We start from the raw sequence: 10,733 nt of genomic DNA on the forward strand, positions 1-10,733 counted from the left end.
AGTGAGCAACTTCATACGAGATTCTAGGGGGAAAACACATTTCTACAGAAACCATTGCTCCCTTCTTAGTGAGCAACTCCATACGAGATTCTAGAGAGAAAACACATTTCTACAGAAACCATTGCTCCCTTATTAGTGAGCAACTTCATACGAGATTCTAGAGGGAAAACAACATTTCTACAGAAACCATTGCTCCCTTCTTAGTGAGCAACTTCATACGAGATTCTAGAGGGAAAACACATTTCTACAGAACCATTGCTCCCTTCTTAGTGTACAACTTCATACGATATTCTAGAGGGAAAACACATTTCTACAGAAACCATTGCTCCCTTATTAGTGAGCAACTCCATACGAGATTCTAGAGGGAAAACAACATTTCTACAGAAACCATTGCTCCCTTCTTAGTGAGCAACTTCATACGAGATTCTAGAGGGAAAACAACATTTCTACAGAAACCATTGCTCCCTTCTTAGTGAGCAACTTCATACGAGATTCTAGAGGGAAAACACATTTCTACAGAAACCATTGCTCCCTTCTTAGTGAGCAACTTCATACGAGATTCTAGAGGGAAAACAACATTTCTACAGAAACCATTGCTCCCTTCTTAGTGAGTAACTTCATACGAGATTCTAGAGGGAAAACAACATTTCTACAGAAACCATTGCTCCCTTATTAGTGAGCAACTTCATACGAGATTCTAGAGGGAAAACAACATTTCTACAGAAACCATTGCTCCCTTCTTAGTGAGCAACTTCATACGAGATTCTAGAGGGAAAACACATTTCTACAGAAACCATTGCTCCCTTATTAGTGAGCAACTTCATACGAGATTCTAGAGGGAAAACAACATTTCTACAGAAACCATTGCTCCCTTCTTAGTGAGCAACTTCATACGAGATTCTAGAGGGAAAACACATTTCTACAGAAACCATTGCTCCCTTATGTAGACGAAACGCGCGTCTGGCGTATATACAAATTTAGTCCTGGTATTTATGATGAGTTTATTATTAAGAAACTTTATTCGATATTCTAGAGGGAAAACAACATTTCTTTAAAGCTTATCCATTAATAAAGATGTTGTCTCCTCAAAGATTATCCCATCTATTCAATATAACATAAATGAAGGTTTTGATCGATAGACATTTGATTAGGGACTTACCTTTTAAAATTTTCTTCCGAGTTCATTTTTTTTTTTGTGATTTCACTATCTTTAACAAGTCTTCACGAAAATAAAATTTAAATGTATGTGTATAATACTTTTGTTGTATGTTGGTCCTTTTAGGGTTGAATATTTAAGACTGATGTTTGAGGAAGTGTTTTTTTCTCTTGCATTTCAAACCATGTGCGAAATAACTGCGATTTCCAGTACTTTCTTTTTTTTAATATCAAAATAAAACTGCTACAATATGGTTTTGTGAGATCATTCATACAAAAAGTATAGGGGCATGTTCATTTGTGTATGTTGCATATAACTCTTACATAGTCAAAATACATGCCTAGTCGATCTTGTCACAAATAAAGAGAATAATATGAGGTAATTTATAATATAAAGTATTTTTCAAACTCTCACCTCCGTAAACTCGAAATTGTGACAATAAAATTATTGTAGAAATAATGTCACTATAAAGTTTTGACTGGGTAGATTATGTGATTAGTTACTTTTTATTTTTGTAAAATGAACCGGATTTACTTAGAGGAATTAAAGACTATATTATTTTCATACTTTGAACAACAAAATTATTTTATATCTCCATCTGTATGACGTTTACATTCTGACGTCAAACCATTTTGGTCTTGCCATGCGGTCCGAATGCTTAAAATCTTTTAATCGTTTATTGGTGGATAACCAGGTTCAACCGACCATTTTCTACAATTTAAAATGCCTGAACCAAGTCTGGAATATGACAGTTGTTGTACATTTGTTTGATGCGTTTTGTCATTTGATTTTGCAATTTGATTCGGGATTTTACGTTTCGAATTTTCCTTGGAGTTTAGTACTTTTGTGAGTTTACTTTGTAACATACAAAAATAAATTCCAAAAATAAGAAAGCAATAAATGAGGTTGTTAAACTTGATATATGCCGTTTAAATATTTGTTTGTTTTTATTATTATTAAGATACTTGAGGTACTTGTACATCCTGTCATTATTGTTTATGATATTTTCGTGTTATTTTCTTTCACTTTTGCTTATGTCCTTTGTCTATATGCCTTTTGGTGTTACTTCGAAGACTTGTGTGTTGCTTGTTTTTCGATTTTGCTTTGTGCTTTGTCTATATGCCTACATGTATTTATGTTTCTTTGTTACATATATTACGTGGTTTTTTACTTATACATCCCGTCATTGTGTTATTGTACAATGGTAAATTGGTGTAATATGCTTGGTCTATATGCCCTTTTGTGCTTCTTTGTTACATTGTATGGCAGTTAACTGCTAGTAGTCTGTTGTTATTTATGTATTATTGTCATTTTGTTTATTTTCTTTGGTTACATCTTCTGACATCAGACTCGGACTTCTTTTGAACTTAATTTTAAATGTGCGTATTGTTATGCGTTTACTTTTCTACATTGGCTAGATGTATAGGGGGAGGGTTGAGATGTCATAAACATGTTTAACCCCGCCGCATGTTTGCGCCTGTCCCAAGTCAGGAGCCTCTGGTCTATGTTAGTCTTGTATTATTTTAATTTTAGTTTCTTGTGTAAAATTTGGAAATTTGTATGGCGTTCATTATCACTGAACTAGTATATATTTGTTTAGGGGCCAGCTGAAGGACGCCTCCGGTTGCGGGAATTTCTGGCTACATTGAAGACCTGTTGGTGACCTTCTGTTGTTGTTTTCTCTATGGTCGGGTTGTTGTCTCTTTGACACATTCCCCATTTCTATTCTCATTTTTTTGTGTTTTTTGTGATTAAGATTATAACACAATGTTAACTGCTGTATTTTTGACACTTTTATCTATTATGTCTGTTTGTTTTGTTCACACATCGTTGTCAACATAATGGAATTGAATGCGACTGTCATACCAGTGAGATGTTTAGCAAGCTATAAAACAGGTTCAATCCACAATTTTCTACGTAAGAAAATGCCTGTGCCAAGACAGGAATATGACAATTGTTATCCATTCGTTTGATAGGTTTTAGCTTTTGATTTTGACTTTTGATTAGGGACGTTGCGTTTTGAATTTTCCTCAGAGTTCAGTATTTTTGTGATTTTACTTTTTAGAATAAAACAAAATACAAGTTAGTATTGCCATTTGATAAGAATTAATTTTGTTAATTATATAATTATATATATATATATATATATATATATATATATATATATATGTATACATTAAATCCAGATGATGTCACTTCAGCTTATTTTTCTTCAAGAGACACAAATGGAAGAGCGAATCTATACTTAAGAGTCTGTACAGTTTATGCCATTAGAACAAGTCGCTAGGTCTGAATCCAAATAGTCCTGAATTGTTTTATCAACAGTGTCACAATTTCCTACAATCCTGAATCGTGTTCGAGTAAGTCTGTCATTTTTAACATCAAATAGCCATTTGAGTCCGCAATTGCATTCAATTTTATTGTTTGACAAATCAACAATAATGTATCCAGGTTGATGTCTTCGAATCATAGCCTCTAATGCGCACGGTACCCGCTTTATCTCGATACCTTTTAGTTCAAGTCGGTGAAGTTTCGTTTGATTAACGAACGCTTTATCAGAAATGTATAAAATAGGATTATTATTCAGTTTGAGGTTCAGAAGCTCAGCAGACTCCTTTAGGTCATTGGTTTCAATTGCATGTATACTGTTGTTTGATAGATCTAAAATGTTTAAATACGGAATGTCTTGGATTGCTCCCGGAATCCGAGTTATTCCAGAGTGTTGAAGACTAAGGCTGGTAATTTGGGTAACAGATTTTGCCGATTTGTCACTTACGAATTTTAAGTTGTTTTCGTCCATGTTAAGTTGATCAAGTCGATCAAAACTTTGCAGAACTTCTGGAAATGTGGTGATATTGTCATCTTTGAGTGACATTTGATTAAGAAATGGTTGAACACCTTTTATGAGAGGAATTCGAAATCCATAATCTCCTACGTTCTGGTTGTGGTCAAAATGTAAGTATTGTAGATATCGGAGTCTTGATATAGCCAATGGTACCGATCGAAGTTTGGTATTTGCTAATGTCAGTCGAAGCAATGTTCCTTCAAATCCATGGAATGAGGTGGTTGGCATGATTGTAATGTCGGCAGCAGTAAGGATAAGCGCCTGTAATTTGACCAGCTGTGTCAACGTTAATGGCCACTGAGAAAGTTCAGTTCCACCGATTTTTGTTCCAAAAGTAAATGATAATAAAGTATCTCCTATATCACGTAAAATATCTTCGTTAAAATTATAGTGAGGAATTGGATTTCCAGAAACGTCCAGTGTTTTTATTTTTGTAAATTTTGATAGCAATCTTGGAAGTGTAGTCAATTCATTATCTTTTAAACTTAATAATCGTAGACTATCTTCCAAACCCTGAAAATCGCCAGGATGAAAGCTGGAATCTGTCAGCTGACAATTTTCGAGAAGAACTTCAGTGAGTGCCCAATGATGAAATGAAGATGAGGTAATAGTTAAGTTACTGTTTCTAACTTCTAATCGTAGGAAATTACTGCCTCGAACTTGTGGCACTATGGAGTCAAGATCATCACATTTAACGATGTCACCTTGACACTGACATTTTTCTAGCATTGAACTAGGTAACATGCATATTTGGCGTCGTGTAATGGACGATACTAACTGAAACAGACTAAGTGAAAGAACCTGAAATGAAAGCATAAACACTGATATAAGCTTTACAATACTTATGATAAACAGTTCGAAATTGAAGAAGGCGCACAAATACTGCACGCAAATGTCTTAAAATGCTGATAAAAAATTATGATGCAAATTAGATTGTGTTTTTCAAACATATTTTCTCAATTAAGCAGCAATGTACCAACTGTGTATGGCAGATACGTTTATATACTCATACGGTCATAAACCTGCTATTCAGATTTTACAAAACGTTATCGGGGTCTCACCAAAAGTGAATGAGCAAGACCAATAAAAAATTAATTATCAGTGTCTACTTCACAAAAATACATGAATATCTTAACATATAGATAATATGTACTAGAGTTGAGTATCTTTTTTATTTACTTGATAGTTTTCCTCTTTATTATCCTTTATTTGTCTTTGTTTTACTGTGTTCTTGTTTAAATTGAGAAATGAAATTGGGATCGTGTCAAAGAAACCACAACCCGACCAAAGAGTAGAAAACAGCTAAAAGCAACGAATCAGTCTACAACACAGCGAGTAAATCCCGTATCCGGAGGCGAGATTACCCCTTAACAAAATGTGAACTAGTTCATTGAAAATGGACGTCACTCCAAACTCCATAACATATAAATGAAATTGAATTTTTAAAAAATACCTGACTACCACAGACCAGGGGATCCCGACTTGGGACAGGTGCAAACATGCGGCGGGGTTAAATATGTTTTGTGAGTTCTCAACCCTCCTGCCCCATACTGTAGCCAATTGAGTATAAAAACACTGCCATACGCACAGTAAAACTCAGTTTAAAAGAAGTGCGAGTCAGATGTCAGAATAGGTAACAACAGAAACTTAGCGAAATGAAAACGATACATTAGATTACTAGTAGTTACTGACATGCCAGCTCCATACCTCAATTAAACTAATTGAAAGATTACGTCTTCCTAATGTGAAAATGATGCACGATCCCTTCCGTTAGAATTTAGTATCATCCACTCATAAATTATGTGAGACGAATAAATCTGTTTTATTTAGATGCAAAGACCCTAATGAGTGAATAAATATTAATACCAACATATGCCGTCGTTAATGATCTGACAAAATTATCGTAACAATATGAATATAACAGTTTAAAGGTTTGGTTAGCTTTTGATGTGGATGTAGACAATGTTGTGTTTTGTATATAATATTACCATATAAGGTTCGATGTGAAATATCTGAACATATATGATATTTGCAAGTTGATTTATATTTACGAATGATGTTCATGAATCGATGAGTTTTGTAAATGATTATATATTTGCTGTATGGCTTTTGACATAACTTGGTATTTATGCATCAAGCTATCTTTTTTTCATTGCCGTTCCTGGTGCAGTTGATTATTTATGTACGATTCACATACAAAAGTTTTTTTAGTTTTGTTTTCATTTGTTAACCCTTGTACTAGCATCTATTAAACTTTTGTTTTGCGTCTTTTTTGTTTGTTTACTTGGATGTTTGTTTTAATGTTTAAGTTAGATTTGTTGCAGTCGGTAGAATATGTTTATACCGTTTTGTCTTTTGGGTTGCAATTATTGTCACTTCAAGCTATCATGTCTGTGTAGATTGCTCATCCAATTGTGGCAATATTATTTACCGGTTTGTGTTTTTCAGTTTCAGCCATTGCGTTGTCAATTTATGAGTTTGACTCTCCCTCTGGTATCTTTCGTCCCTCGTTTACAGAACTATTAATAACTGTAATACATGTAGGAAGTTTGAGTAGCAATAAAACCAGGCTGAACCCACAATTTCCTTCATATTTGTTACGTCGTTTGGAAAAATTAATTGTTTGATTTTGTAACTTTTACAGACTTCATCTTTTTGAATTTACATTAGAGTTCCGTATTTGATACTTTTTTCAGATAATATATCATACTCCAACGTCTTACCTTACCTGTATTTGGCAAACCTCTTAGGAATTTTGTGTCCTCAATGGTCTACAACTGCCTACTTTATTTAGCGTTTTTAACTTGTTTTATTCGAACGTCACTAATGAGTCCTTTGCAGACATAACACGAGTCTTGTGTACAAAATCTCTATTCTGGTATCTAATGTGAGTCCCAGGTTAGGGGAGGGTTGGGATCTCGCTAACATGTTTAACCCGTCCGCAGTATTAATGTATGTGCCTGTCCCAAGTCAGGAGCCTGTAATTCAGTGGTTGTCGTTTGTTTATGTGTTACTTATTTGTTTTTCGTTCATTTTTTTTACATAAATGAGGCCGTTAGTTTTCTCGTTTGAATTGTTTTACATTATATTATCGGGGCCTTTTATAGCTGACTATGCGGTATGAGCTTTTCTCATTGTTGAAGGCCGTATGGTGACCTATAGTTGTTAATGTCTGTGTCATTTTGGTCTTTTGTGGATAGTTGTCTCATTGGCAATCATACCACACCTTCTTTTTTATATTATCATACAAAATTAAAATGCTGAAATTAAAAACACATATTTCTTTTTTTTTAATAAATTAAGTGAAACGATATTACTATTTATACTTATGTACCTGAGTCTAGATTAATGTCTCTTTGTTTAGACTAGACTTATATTTCTTACACTAGCTATGTGTTTCTTACCAAAATAACAGTTTTCATTCTGTTTCTGAAAATACACGAACATATACCATAATGCGTCTATTGTACACACTCTTTTCAAACAGTAGTCGAACCCATGTATAATAAATTCATTGTCGATATAAATAAAGCATTGTTTATAATATTTCTAAAAGCCTGTCGATCGGATTCGTTTTTTTTTAAATATATATATATATATATATATTTGTAGAATTGATGCTATGTACATAACCCTTACTTTAGTCTCAATATATAATTCAAACTATTGAAATATAATTTGTCTTTCGCTCGACAAATATTATTAAAATTGAATAAAAAAAGCGATTAATTAATTTAACTGACATTTGTGAGCATGCTTTATTCTTATTTTTTTTAAATTTTTTTTTTAAAAGTCCGCATGCGTTTTATATTTTTAGCTTAGACGATTTTTCCCGCAATTTTGTTTTATAGTGGACAATCAAATAGTCCATTTTTGGTTTAACTTCTTAAATTGCTTCCCTACCTTTCACAGATCTGTCCAATGTACCAATTTGGACTTCCTGTAAGATGTGCAGGGTCAATACATTTGTGCTGATAATTACAACATTTGATAGTCTTCCCAGCACGTAGACAGGGAAACTACATATAAAATCCTGTCAATGTAATCTGGTGTGGGCTGCATATCTAACTTGCACAGCAGGTACAATTCACATCTGACATTGATTGTTTTTGTTTTCGTTTCGTTTTTGGTTTGATTTTAATCATTTCTGCTTTTTCCCCTTATAAGTCGATCTACAATGTCAACAGAGATAACCCCGATATATGGTTTCAGCTTCATCTAGAAGACTGTTTTATGAAATGTTCTCCACAACTTGAATTGTATCCCCCTACAGTATACTGCTGAACATTTTCTTTCCTGCTGATACATTTTTTAACATGTGTAAAAGAGGGACGAAAGATACCAAAGGGACAGTCAAACTCATAAATCTAAAACAAACTGACAACGCCATGGCTAAAAATGAAAGAAAAACAAACAAACAACAGCACACACGACACAACATAGAAAACTAAAGAATAAACAACACGAACCCCACCAAAAAACTAGGGGTGATCTCAGGTGCTCCGGAAGGGTAAGCATATCCTGCTCCACATGCGGCACCCGTCGTGTTGCTTATGTGATAACAAATCCGGTAAATAGTCTTATTCGGTAGGTCACATTCAAGAAAGGGAAGGAGATTGTAGTTTCGACGTAAGGAACATATCCGATATCATTTGTGAAACGGATATCGGATATGAAGGACTGCTTCATACCTTGATCTTTTCCTCAATATTGACGTAGATGGACGACTTCACACGAAAATCTATGACAAAAGGGACGATTTCAACTTCCTAATTATCAATTTCCCATTTCTCAGCAGTAACATACCATCTGCCCCTTCGTATGGTGTTTACATATCACAATTGATACGTTATTCACGTGCATGTTCACACTATATGGACTTCATATACAGGAGTGTGCTACTTACGCAGAAACTTCTCCAACTAAGTTATGAGGAGGACAGATTAAAATCGACACTCCGTAAATTTCATGGACACCATCACGATTAGTCCCTACTGTGGACAGTGTGTTACTTGTCAATTTTTTTTATACCCCTTCCAAATTTATTTATTTATGTTTTATGCCTCAAGTAGCAAGAAGGGGGATAAAATTACACTGTAAAAAAATTTGATTCATGAATTATAATGTAAAGTAGTGATTTGGTCCAGTTGAAAAAGGTCAAAAATTAGCATTTCGGAAGCTGTCAAAAGATTTCAAGCCCCCCTTCACATAAAATTGTCCATATTTTGAGTTAGAGCTGATGAAGTTTTCTATAAGTTTGATATAATTTGTCCCAAAAGTAGTACAACACACTGTAAAAATATTATGGAGAAAGCGCAGGTGGGATTTTTTTTATTTCCATTTATTGTCTAAAGGAAATGCACTACGAAATAACTGTGTACTCGGACCTCTTGTCAATTTTCTTAAATGGCCTTAAATGCTTGCTTCATGTCTGAAAGGTTGAGTTATGCCGCTTTGTACAATTACGTGTTCATCATTGTTACTTTGAGGATTATTCAAATCAAAATTAAAAATAAATATTACTGAGTATATGATTACTCTTGCTTCTTTTATCTTTACATACCTCAATATAATGTAGCTAATAACTATCTTGCCTACAGGACAAATATACAGTTATCCTTACAGCCAAAACCCAAACAATATTGTTTCTTTTGTGTAAATCCCATCGTTAGAATAGCGGTATACTACTGTTGCCTTTATTTGAACTGTTTGATACGGAAATTTTGTATTGACAATTTACATGAATACCCTACTCTAATGACACTAACAAAGAGGAAATCATAAGCAATCCTTGTTACATTTCCATCAGAATAACAAATAAGGACAGAGAACTGGATCTTCCCTTAATCTTCTGAGTATCCAAATTAAATAACAAAAAGTGTAATCATTTCATGCGTCAGAACTGATTATCTTCATTTGTCCTGATAAAGAACGCTGAATTAATAAGAATTGAACGCCAATGATGTATAAGAACCTACCAATTGAAGAGCGTTATATGACTAAAAGAGTCATACAAATAATAGCAAAATCAAATTGACAATTGAAGAACCAATATTATTTATTGTAAACAAAGGATTAATCTACGTTTTAAGCATCAATTAAAAGGCAATTAAAATCATGCTACTTACTCCACTAGCACTATGAATCAAATATGAATTCTAAAAGAATCCAAATATAGAAAAGAAGATGTGATATGGTTGCCAATGAGGCAACTCTCCACAAGAGACCAAAATGACAGAAATTAACAACTATAGGTCACCCTACGGTCTTTAACAAAGCTTTCCAAAGATCCTTTCGCTCAGTAGTCAGTACTTCGGTACTGGCATCATTTATAACAAACCTTTCTAAAATTATTCGAAATTATAAAGGAACTACGGTTTCAACTCCCTCAGACAATGTTAACTGTAGATTGATTAGGGTATCTTTGACCCTTTTTACACATCGTTATAAATATATTATATGACTGTCATACAAGTGAGAGGTTTGGCTTGCTATAAAAAAAAAACAATTTAAGCCCCTATTTTCTACATAGGATAAGAATAAGAATAAGGATTTTATTAGTTTAAATTCCAAAAAATAGGAATGTTACTAAATAAACAAACCAGTACAAAACAAAAACAAAACAAACAGACAGACAGACAGACAGACGGGTATATCAATGACAAAACGATAGTCATTAAACAATGCAAACATGTAGTATTTAAAAGAAAAAAAAAGATTATTAATATTAAT

At 33.6% G+C, this 10,733-nt stretch overlaps 1 protein-coding gene across 2 annotated transcripts; it reads right to left on the minus strand.

Moving 5' to 3' along the window:
- Positions 1–3,233: 3,233 nt before the first annotated feature.
- On the minus strand, positions 3,234–8,033 carry LOC143066925 (uncharacterized). Of its 2 annotated transcripts, XM_076239784.1 has the most exons (4): positions 7,905–7,924; positions 7,406–7,430; positions 6,346–6,530; positions 3,234–4,802 (listed from the first exon to the last, which is right to left on the minus strand). In XM_076239784.1, the coding sequence occupies exon 4, from the start codon at positions 4,743–4,745 to the stop codon at positions 3,402–3,404; it is 1,344 nt and encodes a 447-aa protein (XP_076095899.1). In that variant the 5' UTR covers positions 4,746–4,802; positions 6,346–6,530; positions 7,406–7,430; positions 7,905–7,924; the 3' UTR covers positions 3,234–3,401. The 2 variants fall into 2 exon arrangements, with proteins under 2 accessions (XP_076095899.1, XP_076095898.1); XM_076239783.1 differs by lacking the exon at positions 6,346–6,530 and having other exon boundaries at positions 7,905–8,033.
- Positions 8,034–10,733: the final 2,700 nt, after the last annotated feature.

The sequence above is a fragment of the Mytilus galloprovincialis genome, chromosome 3 (assembly GCF_965363235.1).
Source record: "Mytilus galloprovincialis chromosome 3, xbMytGall1.hap1.1, whole genome shotgun sequence".
NCBI lineage: Eukaryota > Metazoa > Mollusca > Bivalvia > Mytilida > Mytilidae > Mytilus > Mytilus galloprovincialis.